At 43.0% G+C, this 19988-nt stretch overlaps 1 protein-coding gene across 3 annotated transcripts in view; it reads left to right on the forward strand.

Annotated features, from left to right (window-relative positions):
* The window catches only part of PPP1R12B (protein phosphatase 1 regulatory subunit 12B), a 119814-nt gene that overhangs the window by 41215 nt on the left and 58611 nt on the right, over window positions 1–19988 (forward strand). For all 3 annotated transcript variants that reach the window (XM_080569004.1, XM_080569003.1, XM_080569005.1), the window contains exons 7-14: window positions 831–910; window positions 1472–1617; window positions 6051–6160; window positions 9004–9198; window positions 9733–9815; window positions 11470–11595; window positions 16823–17008; window positions 17567–17752. In XM_080569004.1, the coding sequence (XP_080425130.1) occupies window positions 831–910; window positions 1472–1617; window positions 6051–6160; window positions 9004–9198; window positions 9733–9815; window positions 11470–11595; window positions 16823–17008; window positions 17567–17752 (1112 nt within the window). The remainder of the gene's footprint in view (window positions 1–830; window positions 911–1471; window positions 1618–6050; window positions 6161–9003; window positions 9199–9732; window positions 9816–11469; window positions 11596–16822; window positions 17009–17566; window positions 17753–19988) is intronic.

A 19988-nucleotide genomic window follows, 5' to 3' on the forward strand; every position in this document is an offset into this window, starting at 1 on the left:
CCAAATTTTGGCTTTGTGCTGGACTCCGTGTGGCTTTTCCTACGTTCAGAATTTGCAGAGCTTTTGCTTCTTGTCCCAGTGTCAGCTCCTTCTCTCAGACGCGGAGGAAAACCATGCTAGACATGATACAAAGGAGACAGGCTTAAAAGTGAGCCTCTAATTGCAGTCCCCCCTTTTTTTTTTTTTTACCTCAGCTGTCACTGTGCTTTTAGACTTTTTGGTTACTATCTTGTCCATCAGTAGTGACAAAGTTCACACTGCTAACTGGACAAAATATTTCAGCTGCTGCAGTGATTACGGATATTCTTGTTCGATACATTATGCTGGCACTTGAGGGATTTAAGAAGTGACCCACCCTTGTGGGAGATCCAGCCTGGACAGGGCGCACTCAAATACTTTCCTCTGAGAGCAAGTACATAGTAGGTACACAGGCAGCAAATTTTAAACTGATTTCATGCGCACACAAACACGTATGGACAGAGCTCCAGCGCTGTATCTGTGTGGGCAGATGCAGGGCAGTACCATGAAAGTCACGATTTGACTCTGGGTCTCAGCAGATCCTGCCACGAACTTCTGTTAAGTTCTTTGCTGCTGGAGCCTAAGGCGGTGCTCGGTGTCCTGCTATGTGCTTCTGGAGCTCTAGTCCAAGACATCCAGCGCTCTTGCACATATGCAGCTGTTGAACTGGCTTGCTAAACAAGTTCACAATATTTTCCATCTAACAAGGTTGGGATGGTCTTATGCTGGGGTAATTATTGGAATTGTGATGAGGTGGCTTCTTAATATGTCTCTCTTTGTTCTTTCTGCAATCTTCTTGGACTTCTTGACAGCTACGAAGTGAGAAGGAGACGAGGAATAAGCTAATTGAAGCTGACATGAATGGCAAACCTCAAAGCGGACTCTTCACAAAGTATGTTTCCTTTTTGAAAAGAAGCTGTACAGCATGTAATGGGAGGCCAGCTACATCTGTACGCAGTCAGCTGGCCTCAACTGCTTTAAAATAGTCCACTGCTGTTCATGCTAATTTCATGGTTCCTTTTAAATTTAAGTTCTTTTAAATATAATTTTACATGTTTCTTAGCAAACCCATACCCATAGAACGAAGAGTTGGGTTGGTGTTTGGTCCCCCAGTTTCTGCTCTTGCTGATTATCATTTTAACCCTTGGGCTGAAAACTACAGCTTTGAAGTTGCAGAGCCATGCAGCCCAGGTGATGGATTGTGTAATGCTAGGAGAAGAGAGAGGAGGCTGCATTTCTTTGGGCTGAGAAATGCTCGCAAACTTAGGAAATGCGAGACTGGCATTGGAATCCATGGAAAATTGGCACTGCTGGAAGTGCTGGGATGCAGTCTGTGGACTGATTTTTGTCCTTTTGCATGTTCTGTATGTAGCAAAATTTGTCTAAGTGTTCCTGAGAAGTAGAACACAAAAATAACTCGCCTGGTAATCCTTAAAATTTCCATTTCTTGCAGCAAAGAGAAGATTCTCTATGAGGAGGATATGCTGAAGTCCATGGAGATGGAGGAAGAGAACAAGGACTCTAGCAGTTCTAGCTCTGAAGAAGAGGAAGAAGCTGAAGAAGATGAAGTTTCAGAATCAGATGCTGAAAAGGAGTCAGGTAAGATACAGTATAGTTTGGATTTAATAATTAGCCGAGCAATAATAGGAGTTTGGGTTGAGAACTGTTTTGTGTGGTTTTTTTTTTTTTTGCTTAGTTGTTAAGACATCCTGAAAGTCTTACTTTAAGTGTATACATGTAGCATATGGAGCACTCTATAGCTAGTGTACTAAAAAAGCTTATCTAAATGCTAACCTTCACATCAGCATAATTTTTTCAGAAAAAAATGCTGTGGATAATATTTTAATTTCTACTTCCAGCTCACTTAAGATGACACATTGTTCATAGGTTGTTTTTAAATAGTATTTTTTTTCTTGTTGGCCATTTTCAGATGAACACTTCAGCTGCTGCAAGATGGTAGAAAAGCAGTTGAACATGTAGGAAGTTAATAGCCTGTTGTATTTTGGATCAGAGAGCTGAAATGAAGGGCTGATGATGTTCTATATAATTACAGAGATGAGGAACTTTTTTTCTGGTGGTGATGTATCATAATTGCAGAACATAGTGGAAAACAGGAATTAAGTACATCAGGTGACATTAGCCTTTACATTATAGCATATTGCTGGCATCTTACTGCTTTTCAATCTCATTCTTTTTCCATAGTTTTTCAGGCTTCCTTAATGAGTTTAAATAACATATATGAGCAGCATAGAAAGTTTAAATAAGGATATTTAATTTCACAGTAAGCCAAGACTTGCTTGGGTTTAATATTTCCACAGAGAGAGAAACGGATCTTCAGACATGATGTGTTTAATGGTTAAACTACTTTTAACATCAGCTTACTTGGCCTATATCCCAGTGCACTAATAAATAAGTCCTTGTAGAGAGGTGTAATTTAAAGTTTTGTCCTGATTCTTGTATCAGTAAAATTGTCACCTGTGTTCCAATTTTTATGAATTATTATCACAGTATGAGAGGTGTTGAGAATCCAGACTGATCTTTACAAAGCTGGTAGCTACAAAAGCTGTTTGGGTATGAAGGTAACATGGTGAAATAATATTTTGCCTTGTAAATCGAGCAAATGTAGTGGGAGAAGTCAGTGGTAGAAAAAGGTGTTTATTAGAAGTCACATTTATTTGCTTCATAAATCAGCATTTCACTAGGCAGCAACCTTTTAAAGCAATGTGCCAATTCTTGTAAACATAGTAGGAACATGACCAAATGCCTCTAAAGTATGTATAGCTACAAGAAGTGGAGCTACGTGGTGTTTAGCTGATTTGGGAACAGCATGGAGTACTTCAGTATGGAAAGTGCTACAGCACTCACCATTCAATTTTATATAAAGCCAAAGCAGGTCTCTTTATTGAGTTAATTCACTGAGCAAAGCATGTTATACAAAGCATGTTATACTGATCTATTTCAATCGTCTAAGGCTAAAATAAAAACAAAAAATATTAAAGTAATGCTAAAAGATCAGGCTTCAGGCTTTGTTATCTGTGCTGTCCTTTCCAAGAGAGATTATTGGCTCCTTTGAGAAATTTCAATCAAAATTGAAATTACACTTAAACTTCTCAAATCTGTAATTAAAATGAATATAAACTCATACAAGGGGATGTGGATGTAGTTGTCATCTGTTGTATTTGTGAAGGGGGTGCACATTTTTGGTACTCTTTTTAAAACAAGACTGAGATTACATCAACCCATATGTTATTGAGCAGAAAACAACTCCAAAGATAAGTAGAGATAGAAATAGCTTTTCATAGAAAATTATAAATGTCACAGTACTACTAGAGTTTCAAACACAATCTTAAGAGCAATTATACTTTTTTTTTTTCCTGCCAGACATTTTAATTAGTTATGCAAGTTTAAATGGGAAATTCAGGAGGTACATTTATGAAAATGTGACAATTACTTCCCTGTTCCTCTAAATATATCTTTTCTTTTTCCTGAGATTTAATGTTTACATACATAGCTTTCTAATTCTTAGCAGGATTATTGACCTAAAGTGTTCGAAGTGCAGATTAAGAAAACAAACAAACAGACAAAAAGGCATCACATTGCTGAAAGTGAGCTTTTTAAACCAAAAAATTATTAACTCCTTTTCTACCTGAGCACTAGACAGGACAAAGTAGAAGCTGACAGCATAATGCAGTAGTTTAACTTGCAGTATGACTGGGGGAATGTCCAGTCTCAATAAACTCGTAGGGTTTGCAAAGACAATGGAAGGTTAAGAAATATGAAGAGTTGAGCAGTAAAATTGCTGGAGTGCCTCAGAGTAGCATGTTTCTTACAATCAGTGACATTCTTCAAACAAAAGAAGCTAAGTGCATTAATACCATTTTATTCATCTCGAGGACAGTTAACAATTTGGCACTAGGATGTTTATAAACAAAGAAACGTATGAAATTCTGTGGTCATTGTCTGGGCTAGTACCTATTACAGCAGGTAATTATTGTGAACTGAAGCAAACCAGGGAAGACTGGAATTCCCTGACACATTTTGGAAGGACTTGTATGGAAAACCAGAGAACTAAATCCTCAGTCTTACCAAATTCACTCTGGGGAGATTGAACTGGTCTTGACCTGTTTCCCTTTGATCGGTGTTCATAATGTTTATCGATGGCATTCTAGAAAAATAAAATGGGGGGCCCTGTGCTAAAGAACGATGCTGTGCTCATCCAGTCCCACACTGTGGTGTGCAGGGGACTTCTGCCCATCCTTCTTCTGCAGTTGACTCCTTTCAGTCACATTGCTCACAGTTAGTTCTTTCCAACCTGTCATTACCCCTTAGGCTTGTGCCCTTGCAATTAGGCTTGACCTTAAAAGCTGACCTCTGCACTCCAAGCTTCCAGAGCAGGGTTACAGTCAGCATCCAGCCCAGCCTGTAACGCCTGCTGACTGCCAGCTCTGTTCTCCCCTTCCTGCAGACTCGGGGATTCTCATGTATTTTACAGGCTTTGGTCTTAGGAAATCCACAAATGGCAAGGATGCAGGGGTTTTTTGTTGTTGTTGTTTTTGTCTAACTCTGTATTCATCTTCATGGCCAAGGTCTGCAAGGAGAAATGAGAAACCTGCTCTTTAGGGTGTTAGGCTGGAGAGGTGAAATACTCGGCATAGAGGATGCTGATGGAAGTTCATGAGACCTTCCAGGGGGAGATGCATCCTTCTTAGTGCATCCTTAATCCTGGAACTGTCAGTCCTGCTAACTGCCTGCTACTTTTAATGTTTCTCTTAGCTTGCTCTTTTCCATGTCCTTTGAATCCTTTGCTCTAAGGGTGGGAACATTTGTTTCAGAAACTGATCACCGAGCTCCAAGGTGCCACCCTCAGATGCTCTGTACCAAACTGCTTTTTATATGTAATAGGAGATTTGTGGGTGCCACATCCCTGGAAGTGCTCAAGGCCAGGCTGGATGGGGCTTTGTGCAACCTGATGTGCTGGGAGGTGTCCCTGCCCATGGCAGGGGCATTAGAACTGGATGATCATTAAGGTCCCTTCCAACCCAAACCATTCTGTGATGCTGTGATTTGTATTCACTGCATGTTCCTCATCTGCTAACACAGTTTGGGTGATTACACTTAATTTGACTTTGTTTTTTCAAAACCACGACTGTGAGAGGGACTCATTGCTGGGAGAGGAAAACGTTGCCTTGTTGATGTGGGGACATTTCTCAGGCGTGCTGCATCTGGCCGTGTTTGGTACATAGCCTGTCCTGGAGCTCTGTGCACTTCTGCCAACTGAATCTATTGCTTGAGACAGTCTGGTTACTTTTCCTTCGGTAAAGCCAGGTGGATGTTCTTATGTCACCCTTGCTACCTAGATAAGAAAAAAGAAAAAACAATCCTGGATGATTCCAATTGTCTAACAAGGAGGGAGCCAGCTGTGAGCTCTGATGGGGTTTGTTTAGCTCGCATTGGGCCCCATTAATGACTTTTGTTGGGAATCAGTCTTAGCTTCATGTAGGAAAAAATGCATGTCATAGAAAAAGGCATGATGTGCTTGTGCTGGTGGGCAGAATTTCCTAACTGCACTAGAACTGTGAAACAAAATCCACCACCAGGCCTGCCTGGGGGACACGTGCTATAACACATACTCACGTCCTGCAGTAGCAATGGCACGTTCTGCTTTTCTTCCCGAGTTTCACAAAGGAAGAAGAAAAGTCCCCGAGAGGGAACAAAATTGTGGATAAAGTCCGTCTGTCCTCCTTAAAGTGCTCCCTGCAATGATTTTCTTATCTGAGGGTGAAGTTCAAAAGGTTTGCTTGGCAAATAAATCCATCTGGTGACTGTGGAAATATTATTTAGTGAGGAATATTATTTATTTCCTTGCAGAAAGGCTTGTTTGGCTTTGGCACTGACATCATCTTTGTGATCTAAGGCATGCTGAGGTCACAGCAACTCTGAACTTGAGTTTAGTGCACAATGTGCTTGTAAAGATGGGCCTTGGAAAGTGCAATACTGAAACATTTGGTTTCTCTTCTTGTTTAAAATTATAGAAAGGAAGGAAGAGTCCTTTGCCAACCACTCCAGCCATGAAACCAGGCCTAGCATCACTGAGCAAATACCACCACCAGAGCCCAACTCCTTCACTGCATCTGCCAGAAGAGTAAGTGAATTTGGAATCAATGGGGATTTGAAGAGTGCTTGAAAGCAGTCGGCTTTGCTGGGAAATAGGCACTCTGAAGCTGACTTTCAGAGGAGCAGTGAGACTTCAACTTAGGAAAGCACAGCAGTGTGCAGTTTTGATACGGATGCTGTGTTAACAACGGTATAGGACTAGTGCAAAGAAGGATGTTTGTATGATACAATGCCTCTTCCAGCCTCTTACCCTCCAGAACAAATTGGTGTGTCCACAAGAGAAACCTTGCTTACCACAAGTGCTTTGTGTTGCTGTCAGTTCCGAGATAGCTGATGCCAATCTCTTACCAGCAGGAGATCTTTCACCAAAGGCTGGTTCCTGCTGATGTATCAGCAGTGAATTTGGCATCATCATCTAAAGTGTCTCTAACTTGCCAAACTCACTTTATTCAGTGGCACGATGTTACAGCCCAGTAAGCAGAGGGGATAAAGTTTGCATCTGACTAGATAGCTAGGCTATGAAAGCTTTTTAAAGGTGAAGGAGAGTTACTGACATCTTACCTGAATTCTCCAGCTCTCGTGTCACTCAGCTAGGTGGCACTAGGAGGCTCCGTGTTTGGTCGAGGACGGGTATCTTATGCTTCTGGTTTGTTTGGTTTTTTTTTGTACCAGAATATGGAGGACAGCTATACAGGGCAGGCACTGTGGAAAGATTGAAGTACTAGATGCATGCCAGAGGGAAAATATTTCTTGCTTAGTCACATTTATTTATTTATTTATTTTTACTTCTTTCATACTATTAAGTCTAATTTCTTGTCCAAATTAAATAAAATATCGCTCCTCTGTGCATTGTTCAACTCAGGCTTACTTAGTAGGGGAAATATTAAAGGTAGTATTAAGGGTGCTGGAAAGTGCTGCAGTAGCTAAGAAAAAGACACTGCTGAAATACTGCAGCGATAGTATTATCTTTGCAGTCTTGGTAAATGACTTTGAGGACCAGAAGTCCCAAGTAGATGTATTCTGGATTATGTCAGGTGTTTTGTGATGCGTAGAACTTAGTATAATCATGTTTATATCAGCTTTGACCAAAAGGCTGTCTACACCAGTATCCTATCTTTGACACCGACTGTCAAGATAGCAGAGAAGATGGGAGAATTTAGCTGGACTTCTTTCCCGATTCCAGCAGTTTGCATTTCAGGGACTTGCTGAGTCTGCAGTATTATTTGTATTTGGTACCCCGTGTTGTACTTTTCCTCGGTGAATTTCTCCAGTCACTATTTGCGTGCCCGTAACATTTGGGATCCTATAACATCCAGTGGCAAAGGATTGACTGTGTATTACACAGAGCTTCCTGCACCTGCTTTTTTAAGCCTGCCACATGTCGGTTTTGATTGCTGCCCCTCATTCCTTTATGGGAAGGAACAATGAATAATTGATCCCTATTCACCCTTCTGTGTGCCACTTAGGATTTTGCTAGTCACATCTCAGCCTGAAGACTCCTCATATACTGAATCATTCCTCATACAAAAGTGCTCTCACTGTACTCGTTCTTGTTGCCTTTCCCATGGCAGGGGTTGGAATTAGATGATCTTTAAGGTCCCTTCCAACCCAAACCTTTCTATGATTCTCTGAATCTCCCCCCTTTTTCTGTACTGCTTTTGAGCCATGGAGTCCAGCGCTGTGCATGGTATCAAAGATGTGATTGTACAATAACACAGGTATGATGGTGTTGTTTTGTATTCTATTCCTTTCCAATAACTCCTAATTTATTTATTTTTCTACACAAGTTCATACGTGTCTTTGTAGAAGTACCTGTTGTGGTCCCAGGCTCCATTCCTGAATGGCAGTAGGCATCTTTTTGTAAGACTTAATGACTATAGCTAAAGTTATGCATTTAAACAGTTTCATATCTGAGGAACAGTAAGTGCCTCGTGGAACAAAATGCACAAAGATCCGTTCTGTCTGTCTGGAATATGTGGTTACCTGACCATAGAAAGATTTCAGTTAAAGGGGCTTCTGCAAGCTTGTAGTCCAACCTCTTGCTCAAAGCACAGGCAGCTTCAAGCCTCTGTCATGTTGCTTTGCTCGACAGGAGTTGAGCTGAGTGCTGGAAACTCTGTGAGGTTGGAGAATGCCCCACCTCTTGCTCCCTGTCCCAGTGCAGCATCACTGCTGTGGGGAGGTTTTGTCTTCCTTCACACTGAAGTGAGGTTTCCCTTTTTGGAACTTGTGTCTGTTCCTCCTTTGCCTTTCACTGTAGGCTTTTGAGAAGTCTGGTTCTATATCCTTTGTAACCCTCACCTCCCTGCCCCAAGTAGCAGAGCAATTAAACCCTTTCTCAGCCATCTCTTTTCCATGCTAAACGAGCCTGGTTCCCTCAGCCTCGCCCTTTGTGCTGTGTGCGCCAGCTCCCTGGTTATCTTAATGGCCTCTGCTGGGCTCTCACCAGTTCGATCTGTGTAGGGGATTTATTTGCACCTAGTCCCAAAAGACTTGATTGCTTTTGGGGTTTTCTGCCTTTAGGAAGGAAGAATTATTTAGTAAATGAGTTCTAGTAGAAGCTTCATTGTTCCTTATATTCTTTCTACAAAGCTGGCAGAGGGTGTTGTGTTAGGTAAGGAGAGCTGCACAATGACACAAGATTTCTTTCATCATCTGTCCTTGGGGATGAGGGCACTACTGCAGTTTGCAACCCTGTGAGTTCATCTTGAGTTATGTCGTGTAATGAAAGCTAAGCAGGAAATCAAAGTGACTCCATCTTACGTTTTCAAGTGCAGCCCAGCAAGAAGTGTGGCTTGCTGAAACACTTTCAGCTCGTAAATTGTGCATTGCAGTTCTCTTTTTCCAAATGTCCCTTTTTCTCCTCTACAGTTCAGTTGGCTCAACAAGTCCGATGAGCAGAAGGACGAGTCACCTTCATCGTGGCGGCTGGGTCTACGGAAGACTGGCAGCCACAACATGTTGAGTGAAGTTGCTGCTACTCGTGAGGCTCAGAGAGATAAGACTTCTATCTATCGTTCTTCATCAAGTCCTCGGATATCTGCATTATTAGACAACAAAGAAAAGGTTTGGTTCATCTTCAGCAAAGATGTTTTCGTGTATCCCAGTTGAGCAGAGTTTATCCCGTCACAGTTGTCCTTGCGTAACTGGGGTTCAGTGCTCCTTTGACCTACTTCCTGCTCAATTTGAAGTGGGCTGCCGGTCTGGCATGGCCCATTCTTTACCAGAAAATATCTAATGTGGACAGTAGAACATACCTGCTGTAGAAATTCCCCTTCACCATAATCTAAATGGATTCCTCCTATACCCATTAGCTGTATTCGTGAATCCCATTCCATGTATTCACTAGCTGTAACCAAGCTGCCCATCTATAAGTACTTTAATTAGAAGCTGCTTTTATTCCCTAACATGCTGTTCTGCAAATCATGTTCAAAACTGATACTTTTATGCTGACATAGGCCTTGCCCAAGAAAATGCCTTAAAGCATTGTCCCTAGACAAAAGGGTGCTTTTGTAGTTGAAATTTGGATGTGAATTTAATTGTCACTGTATGTGCTGTAAATTTAACAGATTTACAGTTGAATTACTTTTGCTTCATCAGGATAAAGACAACAAGAGCTATCTTGCCACAATAGCCCCCAGAAGACTAAGCAGTACAAGTGATTTAGAAGAAAAAGAAAACAGGTGAGACTGAACTTAAGGCTCAGCCTCAATCTTGTAGACAGTTCCTCTGAAATACCTTTTTGTGTATTAATGCTTCATATTTTTTCTCAGTAGTCCTGACTTGCACAGGTAATCACAATATTTGGAGAACTCTCTGCTCTATAACAGTCCTAGTACGTTGTCTTTCATTTAGGTGAGCAGGACAGTGGATTAGTTTCTCCATCCCTATATTCCTACGTATGCAATCTCCCTCTGGGAAACTGGATTTCTGTCTGGTTTTTCATTTTATGTGTAAGTGCCTGACTTTGTAACTGGCACCTACACTTGTACTTCTGCCACTTGCTTAATGGTTGCTTTCAGTCCCTTTTGTTCGTATCTCTGTCACTTTTTGATTCACTGGAGTTTGTGAACTCTCTCATGTACAGAACTGTTTCCATTGCAGGGGCTGTTTTTACAGGAATTGTTTGTAGTTGCCTCTGTACAGAACCAGATTAGCAATGGGATAAATATCTAGTATATCAAGACATGGTTGAATTGCTTATCTCTGCAAACAGGTTCTCGTGGTTTGGAATAAAAATTAGCCTGGCCTTACTTCTAGACAGCTCCACAGTAGCGATAGAAAGGCACAAACAGAAAAGTTACTGTGAGCTGTAATTGTTGTGAAAAAGTCACAGGAGATGACCACCATGAGAGAACTTCACAGTTTGAGATTCTTTTGCTGGAACCTCCCTGCTGTGTTCTTGCTTAATCTCAGCTAGCCACTGCGATTTGGACTGCAGCAGACAACTTGTGTTTAACTGACTGATAAGCCTGAGCGGTTTTGGCAGTGGCTTGAATTGAGTGGCATATCCAGCTGACTGCTGATAAGTGTCCTTTGCTCTATAAAGCAGAGTGAGGAGGATTGGACTGCATGAACAGATGGTGCCCAGATGTACTTTGTAGTACAGATTTTTCCCAATATTCCTTCATTTCAAAACAGCTGAGTATCACTTTATGTCTGAAAGGGCACCAGGACAGATACTGCAACTGAAAAATGAAAAATCATTGTGGGCTGACAAGTGTTACGTTACAGCGTTAAGGTCCTGTCCAAAACTAGAGCAGAATATTGCTAAAGCGTAAGTAAGGAGAAGGAGTCCTGATTTCAGATAAATATGATAAATACGACTACTAATAATTTATTCATAAATTGCCAAGTAGTTTGAGATACTGACAAATATTTGTCTGTTTTCTGCTGCTAAGCATAGCAAAGGATTTTTCATACTGAGTTGTTTTGACTACTGTCATTGCCTGGAACCTTGGAGAAAAAATAATTTCACCGCAGTTGCAATACCTGTCCATTTGTTCAATGTTGTTTGATACAAGGTGGGAGGAAAATATATCAAGTGATGTTATTTAATAATTTACGCTACTTCTATGGACAGCCTAAATTTCAACTGCAACTTTTCTGACTAGAAAAGAATCTTGTTCCTCTTTATGCAAATATCATGTCATCTTGTGATTCTTAAATAATGCAGCTGGTAATCACAGAAACTGATGTGGAGGCCAGCAGAAGCGTTTAAAAGAGATGTCACCTCCAAACAGTAGTGTTTATGTGTGTAAGGGAAGGATTTGTGTTGTGGAACTGTCAAAGACTGAAAGTTTTTCTAAAGAAACCTTGTGGTCTCTCCTGCATTAGAGAATCAGCCGTTAACATAGTGCGGAGTGGCTCTTACACCCGGCAGCCGTGGAGGGATGAATCCAAGGGAAACGAAGCTCCCCATTCTGGTGCTCCTACTACCTATGTATCTACATACTTGAAAAGGTATGCCCAATTCTTTTACATAGGTTCCCAGCAGTCAGTTCTACTCTCAGCATGCCTCCCAAACTTCAACCTTTCGCCTTCTGCTCACTGCATAAGTGTAATTGGCCTTGAAACCTTCTTCTTCTGAAAGCAGGAAATGAAAATTAAGATTTGTCAACATTTGTCATGCTAAATGGTCTTCTTAAAGACTGTCACTTTTGTCGACTTAAATTGTTGTACTGAATTCAAATGCTCTTATTCACGTAATTCAAATGCAAAATGTTTTTTCTCAGTTTTATATTAGTATTATGGTTAGATAATAAAAGGGAAATTGATCATAAAAAGAGAATAAAGTAATTACAGTCTGAAATCAATGTTCAAATAGCTATTAACAGGTAAGTTGTAGCTTAGCTGATTTTGGTTTTCGTTAGTACGTGTTTACGGCATCAAGATTATCAGAAAAATGGCAGTGTTCTTATGCATGACTTATGACACTTGTTAAAGAGCGTGACTGATGTCTCAAATCATTTACTTGTGGCAGTAAGGAACCAGTTTGTACACAGTGTACATGACATTGTAGAGGCAATTTCTGATTGCTGGTAGACTAGCCAAGCAGAATCAGAAAAGCAATGCTGTACGTTAACTTCTATAATAGTCAGTATCTTTTACCTCTCTGGAAGGCAGAGGCTTAGTTTCCTAGAAGTACAAGGTAATGGCCATCTCTGAATGAGGTGAATGAATGGCCTCTGGTAAGGCAGATAATACATTACTGGGCTTTCATCCATGTTGTGAGAAGGAGGATCAGCACTTTCTGCAAGTACTGCACCACCACCTTTATTTTAGCTAGTATGAAAATCATCAAAACAGCAGGTGTCATGGTGCAAGGCCATTTGTGCTTAAGGAAAAGGGCAGAAATGTTTCAAGGTTTTAGATTCCTTCACCAAATTCTAGACCCTGAAATAAATAACTGTCCCGAAGATGGAACAGTTGCTTGAGATTTGGGAAGAGGCATGTTTTTTGTGTTCTAATACTCATGCTGGTAGAGGTAAGTTCTGTTCTAGGATATGTCTGTCCAGTTGCTGGGCACATACAGACCCATTTCCACAAAAGGTGAAGCAGATAGCCACTTCGAGCAGTAGACTCTTCCTGATCTGCTGATCCATTGCAGTGACTTCACATCTATCCTGGGACATGATGACAGGCCAGCCTCCATAGCTCTCTCAAAAGGCAGTCCGACAAGCAGCAGCTGATTACATTGGAAAACTTTTGCCTCCTGCAGCTGGCATGCCTTACTGTTTTCCCTAGTATGAGACAGTCCAGTCAATACCACCACTAAAAGGGTTGTTGAAATTTTACGAACATTGACTGTCTATCTCGTCTAGTCCAGAACCAGATGTAGTATTACATTCACATAGCTGTACTATATTTCCTTGGTTACGCCGTACAGAGACCAGCTCAGGTTTTGGCTGGCAGTGGTATTTTGCTAATAAAAGTATCCTGTCACAAAGGCTGAATTCTGGCCTTTTCTCGGAGGGTGTTGTATTATAAGCGGTTACAGAGAATAACTTTGCCAGCTGAGGAATAAAGGGTAGGGATATGCGCACTTTCTACAGTTTTGTATGAATTTACAAACAACAAAACCATGATCAATTTGCCCTCTATCTCCTAATGTTTTCTGTAGAAGAGCACAGAGAAATTAAACGTAATTGTATTGAACCTCTGATTTCACCAGCCTTGTGCATCAGCCTATAAGATGAGAAATTGAACCTGCTGCTTGTTACAGATAAGCTCTTTGTCACCAGAGTTGTTTAACATTTGGAAAACACAACTCCAGAGGATAAAAGCTCATCCTAAGAGAGAAAGAATTAAAGTGAACATGACATACTTGTATGTTACTGACAGGACAACTACTGTGCATCTGCATTTCCCCTTCACCTTAGCATTTAACTAAACTCCATAAAGATACCTAGTTACATTCTGCAAGCACTTTTATGACCCCCCAAACAAAGAGTAAACAACAGCATCTTAAGATATTGAAAATGGCTTTTCTGCGAAATTGGGACAAAATAGCTTGCGTTAACTTTGCAAATGCACTTCAGCTTTAGTTGAAGTAAATGTTAAACCTCTTTCTCTAATGGTAGTGATTGTCATTCATTCTGCTTTCTCTCTGGGTGTACCACTAGCGAAAAAAAGTTTGCAAAACCCTGTTCTGACAACCTGTTCTCCATTTTAGTGCATGTTGGCCTTTGAACTGCCAGTTCACATCAGCTCTGTGTTAAAGTATTTGGAGGAGAACTGGTGAGCAGATTGAATTAATTCACCATCCTTCCTTTGACATCAGCCCTAAGAGATGCCTCACACCAAAATGAAATCACCTTTTCAGTTTTCTTCTTCTTTTTACATGTTTGCAGATGCTCCTTCTTACTGTTTTTGTTGACACAAAATCCATCATAGCAAGCCAGACCAACCGTCCAGACTCTAGGAGGCAGTCCAGACTCCATCAGCAGCTCGTTTTGAAGACCAAGTGGCAAAAGCTAGAGTAACTTAAGAGCAGCCTTCCCCTCTACCCTTGCTTTCAACAATCATTAATTTTGGAGCCAGGGGTCATGCTTAGGCCATGGTTCTTACTAGCAACCACTGTGACCCACTTCCTTAAGCAAATCCCATTTTGCTCTCTGCAACACCCTGTGGCAGAATATTTAATTAAAAAAAAAAGTTACATATTTTGGGCCAACATTTTTTTGGTGTATGTGGAAGCCTTTTAAGGTTTTGAAGGTTTTAAAGATTTTTTTTAAATTCCACTTGCCTTAGCTGTTTCCAGAATTATTCTTTTTACTGATTTGAAATGTTGCTTTCCATTTCATTGCTCATCTCCTCATGGCTATGTTATGGTGTTATGTTAGAGAATGAATAGCAGTGTGTCGGTGCCTTTATTTCTAATGTTGGATTCTTCAGCATAAATTCATAATCCTCCTTTTTACAGATTTATATGAACACAGCTGTTAATTAACAAGATTTTCCAGCTTACCTTTTTCTTGCGATTTTCTGGTCCTTTTCACATCAAATGTGAACAATTGAATAAATGCCTTGGAAGCCTCCCCAAACCGCGCAGTGCCACCCGTGCCAGGTGACGGGGTGGGGAGGTGAATTCCCATGGAGCTGGCAATGCCTCGGCTCCCTTCTTGTGAGCAGGAGTGAGTGAGTGATGCCCCAGCACCACCTTTCCCTGCCACCCGGGGCCTGTGCATGTAGGAGCTGGCCCCGTGCCATCACTGGGCTCTTCTCCTCCATTCCCCCTTCTTCCCATCTCTGCTCTCCAGGCACCTGGTGCTCCTTCCATCCTGTTGTTTCCCCTTTTCAGCCGCTACCTTTTTGCTTCTGAAGCACTTGTCAGGTCTCACTGAATAACCCTCCCACCTCTTCCCTGACCAAGTTCCTTGTCTCTTTTGCAGCCACCCCTCGCGCCGCAGCCTCTCTGCCTTGGGTTCTCCTGGGGTGGCGCCACATCGACCCCGCTCCCCCCCAGGGTTGCCTCCAGCTTTTCCCAGGCTTCTCCTCTTGTTCATTCCCCTGGTGCATGCTCCGCTGCAGTCATCGTCCCAGTACACCAGGCCCTGATTTCTCCCCCTCATTTCTGCAACTCGACGGCTGCTTGCTCTGCACGCCCACGCCAGCCAGGTTTAGCTCCCCGCTCTTACCCTCCTCCCAGCCCATCTCCAAGGCTTCGCCTTTTCTTCTAGTGCAGAGAGCCAAGAAGGAGAGGCATTTTCTTCCAAAATGATTTCCTGCTCCTGCATGCTCTGGGCTGGGGCTGGCTTTCCAGAGGAAGCGTTGTTTAGAGCCCAGTGGAGGCTGCTACCTGGTGACTGTAATTTGCTTGTTCCTTTGGGACCAGGATCTGGCAAACAGCCATCAACTGAAGAGCCCAAATATGATGTTGCTCCCCATGGAGGCCTTCCAGGATGCTCCAGTCTCTCCTTTGGCTGTCTAGGGACCAGCTGCTTGTTCTGGGCTGGCCGGGCTCCTTGGCATATAAAAGTGATTTGCAAATTGAGTGCCTAAGTGAATCGGACGGGTTCCTTCCTCTGACCTCCTGTCCTTGGCTGTTGTCCTGCCCCTTTCAAGTTTTATTTCAGCCTCAGGCTGCTCTCTGACTCTTGCTGTAGTGGTAACTTCCAGTTCCAGTCCAGTTACCCTGGCTTTCCCACAAACATGCAGTTTTTTGTCCTGGTCTGCTTTTCCTCTAGGTCAACTTTTATTCCTGATGCATTTTGTCAACCACTTTCCTCCATGTGTGCCTGCATGGGAGTCGTTAGGATGCAGGTGGTGAGACGCAGCCTTCCTAGCCTTTGATCCTGCAGACAGCCCAGTCTGACCAGTAGCAGCCAGGAATACCAGTTGCTGGGTGTGTCAGGTGTGACAGGATCCTAGATCATGCATGCATGCAGACAACAAGCAGCCTGCCTGTATATGGGGCTGTGGCACATGCACTATGGAGGCTTTCTCAGCTTTTATTAAGTCTGTTTTTAGAGGTGTGCGACTTATCCCACTTAGGGAGGATTTTTTCCGGGTATATCCTCATGGGAGAGCCCTTCTCCTTTTCTCCAAAGTATGAGCACTTACAGCATTTCAGCAGTAATGGTTTTAAGGGTTTTGCATTAAAATGGCAAAACGTGTATTTTCCTTGCTCGTTCTTGAATATTTTTGGACGGTTTTGGTAGTGATTTTCCAGATATACAGAGTTTGTGCCAAATGTGCCTTAAAGAAAATTAGAGCTTCAACCCTTCTTCTATGCCAAAGCTTTTAGCCACTGAAAACAGGTTCTTAAAACTGGAAGTACTGGGCATCTTGAGGAGGTGAGGCAGCCAGACCTGCTTTTGTCACTCTCTCCTTCCCTGCTTTCAGCAACCTGATCCTTGCTCATTGTTTCTGCCTTTCCCCAGCACACAGGGGTGCTCTGGGTGTGCCGCTTCCACTGCGGTAGGATTTTTTCCTTTCCCTGATCTTCACTGATTCACCTCCACGCCGTTATTCTCTCGCTGAAACTCAGCTGGGCTTATCTAAAAGGTGCTGCTCGTGCTGGCCTGCGTGTGAGTGATCTGCAGGACGCCGGTGTACTCTAACCCCCTGGCATACACTTTGCTAAGATGTAATACTCGCCCCCTTTTCAGCTGAGAGCCCGGCTGTGGTGATGTTCTGTTGGATATTTACTGTGCTCTGAAGGACGTGATTTTGTGATGTTTTACAGTGCTTCATTTGGTAGAAGTAGTGACCTCAGCAGTCCCTACATTTCAGCCAGTCGCAATACATCTCTAGCTACCTCACCCACTACCACTGGTTCATCTACCTCACTGAGCGCCCCGTGGCAACCTGCCTCTGCCTGTCCCACACCTCTCGGTGCGAACACTACTGCGTCAGCCCGCCAGTATACCAGGTAACGGCTCACAGCTGAGATAACGCTGCAGCAAATCAGCATTTGGGTTGGAAGTTCTGAGTTCTGGAATGGATTGTGGATTGGAAATGTACTTCCACACGGGAAACCTTGATAAGAAATTCCGGAGTGGTTACATTGGACAGTTTCGGTAGTGCGTGTGCACCAGGAAGCAGTTCGCAGCCCATATGTGACCTTAGCTTCTTCACTCACTGCAGTGGTCGACTGTGCATTCTTATCGCCCTGGTATAATCCAAGGGGATGCTCAGGCCGCTCTCGGGTGTTCGCTGTACGTGTCTTGGCGTTCATTCCTTCTGCCCGCTCACCAGTTACATTTTCTAATCATTTTTGCTGCGAACAGGGATGTGAAGACTAACTATGAATTCCTCTCGCTTACTCTTCTACAAGATTTCAAAATCTCATTTTCCTCTGTGCTGTTCCCTTCAAAAACACAAGCACAAAACAAGGAGAAGGAGCTGTCAGTGTTCCCTGGAGGTGGCTGGTCTCGGTTAGCAGTTGAGTTCACTTGCTTTGCTTTCCATTATGTCTTCTCTATTTCAGAGCCCCTTTCAGGCAACAAACTGATTCTGCTGTAGAGAAAAGTACAGAGGGCCTCTCTGCTAGCACCCCCCTAGGTGTAATCACAAACCGTGCTGTGCTCGGCTCTGCTAACGGTATTGCCAATGCCGGTGCTGCCTCAACTACAGGAAAGGACTTCTCAGCTGAGGAAGCCAGGGAGCGCAGAAGGTTAGTGAGCAGAGTGCCGGTGCGTTTCGTTCCTCCTCTGTGACCAGATCTCCCGTGGTGGCAGCGGGGGGGTGTAAGAGCTGTTTTGTAGGCACTGCGCGAAGCCCCAGGCTGCTGCCCCTGCTCCATCCTGAGGTTTTGAACTGAGTCATCACCGGGTTGAAGGTTAAATTTAGTTTCATGGTTTTCTGCTTGTCCTTTCAGCGTGTCTCGGCGTTTTTCTTCAGTAGTCGTCTCTGCTGCTAATCTCAGTCCCTAAGGCCTCTGTGCATAGAGGGACAGACAGCACAGTAGCCACTTGGAGTAGGTTCTGTAACACAAAGCCCCTCCTAAAAGAGCTTTGGGCTGAGATGCATTCAGACAAAAATGCATCCCTCTGCTTCTTAGTTCAGTTTGCATATGCCCCCATGGAGACATCTGCTGCCCAAGTCCCCTAGGTCCCTTTGTTGTTAGTTGGGGGGGCAACAAATCCTCCTGGAGCACGTAGGTGTGTGACACAGGAGGAGATGGACTGCCCTCCAGCAGCATTCAGTTCTTTCCGTTGACTGTAAAAGGCTTAACACAGAGGTAGAAGTCTGACACATACAACCAAGGCTATTCTAGCAGTAACAGCGGTTTGGATTAATCTGAATCTAGCTGGTGGTATGTCTTACTGTATGATATCATGAAGACAGACTGAGGGAGTTGGGGTTGTTCAGCCTGGAGAAGAGAAGGTTCTGGGGTGACCTTATAGAGGTCTTCCAGTACTTTAAGGGGGTCTACGGGAAAGCAGGAGAGGGACCCTTTGTCAGGGGGTGCAGTGATGGGACAAGGAGTGATGGCTTTAAAATAAAAGAGGGGAGATTTAGATTAGATCTTAGGAAGAAATTCTTTACTCTGAGGGTGGTGAGGCACTGGAACAGGCTGCCCAGAGAAGCTGTGGATGTGTTCAGGGCCGGGCTGGATGGGGTTTTGAGCAACCTGCTCTGGTGGGAGGTGTCCCTGTACATGGCAGGGGGTTGGAATTAGATGATTTTTAAGGTCCCTTCCCACCCAAGCCATTCTACGGTTCTGTGATTTTAAGACTGGGAAAATATAAACCTGGCATAGCTGGTACTCTTTTAAAAGGAAATTTACCTTGTGCATTTAAGTATGGAGCATCAAGTGATCCATATTTATTCCTGCAAACAGGTAAACTTTTGCAAGATCTGTCCCTTCTGATGGCATGGGTGAAATGGCAATAAATAAAATGCAGTGATGAGCTGTGTATTTCTAATTAGCAGCCAGTTCACGGAGTGTTTCCAGTAACTAGATTCTTCTGAACTAAAATAATAACTTCTCCTTGAAATACAGACCATCCTGAGTGTGGAGATAATACTCTGTACTCTGACATATTTTAAATGGCCTCAAGCCAGAGGATGTGAAAAGCAATAATGGAAATTATCAGCGTGTAAAGATAAAGATGGTGGAGCTCCGAAGTGCCATGTAATCTGCAGGCAGCTCCATGACCTCTCCGGGGGAGGGAGGGCATGCCTGCTGCATGCTTCTCTTTGCTTCAGCTGCAACGGATCCAAGAAAGCAAGCTAGTCTGTGCTATTTGGAAAATACCCAGACCTGTGAGGTTGCTCAGGCTTTTTTTTTCTTTTTTTCTAGAGCTAGCACAGGTAGTGCTTTGAAGGTATTGCAAGGGTTCTCTATGTACCACGTTCATCAACTCTGTATGCAGGGAAATAATTTGAAATAGCTGCTGCAGAGTGCCTTCTTTGTCTGTAAGGACACTTACAGTTACCGCTAGGAGTGCCTCTGCATGCTCCTTGTCATTTTGCTAGGGTCAGTTGGCTTGGTGTCATTTGCAACTGAATTGAGATGAGCTGCCAAAGATACTCCTGGTGCAAAGAGAGATTGTGTAAGAGGACAGAGTGTGCGTTGTGCTTTCAGTTCACACTCCAGACCATTTCACGACAGTATCTCTGTTTTGGCAAGCGCAGAATAAAGTTGCGGAAGCTTTAGATTCTTCCCAGGAGAAGTGGTCTCCACAAAACCCACCGGAGTCTTGGCACTGTCTCCAGACAGGGAGCTTGACTGTGACAGTACTTGTAAATGCCAAAAAGATCATCTATTAATATCACTGCGTCGGCATTTATTGCCGAATCAGTTTCTATAAATAATACAGGAGATCTGTTTGTCTCCTGCATTTTTATTAGCAAGCCATCTCTTGTGAATTACGTTAATGCAAAGGGATCAACACCAGAAAATT

Source organism: Anser brachyrhynchus (assembly GCF_964034855.1).
Source record: "Anser brachyrhynchus genome assembly, chromosome: 27".
Lineage (NCBI taxonomy): Eukaryota > Metazoa > Chordata > Aves > Anseriformes > Anatidae > Anser > Anser brachyrhynchus.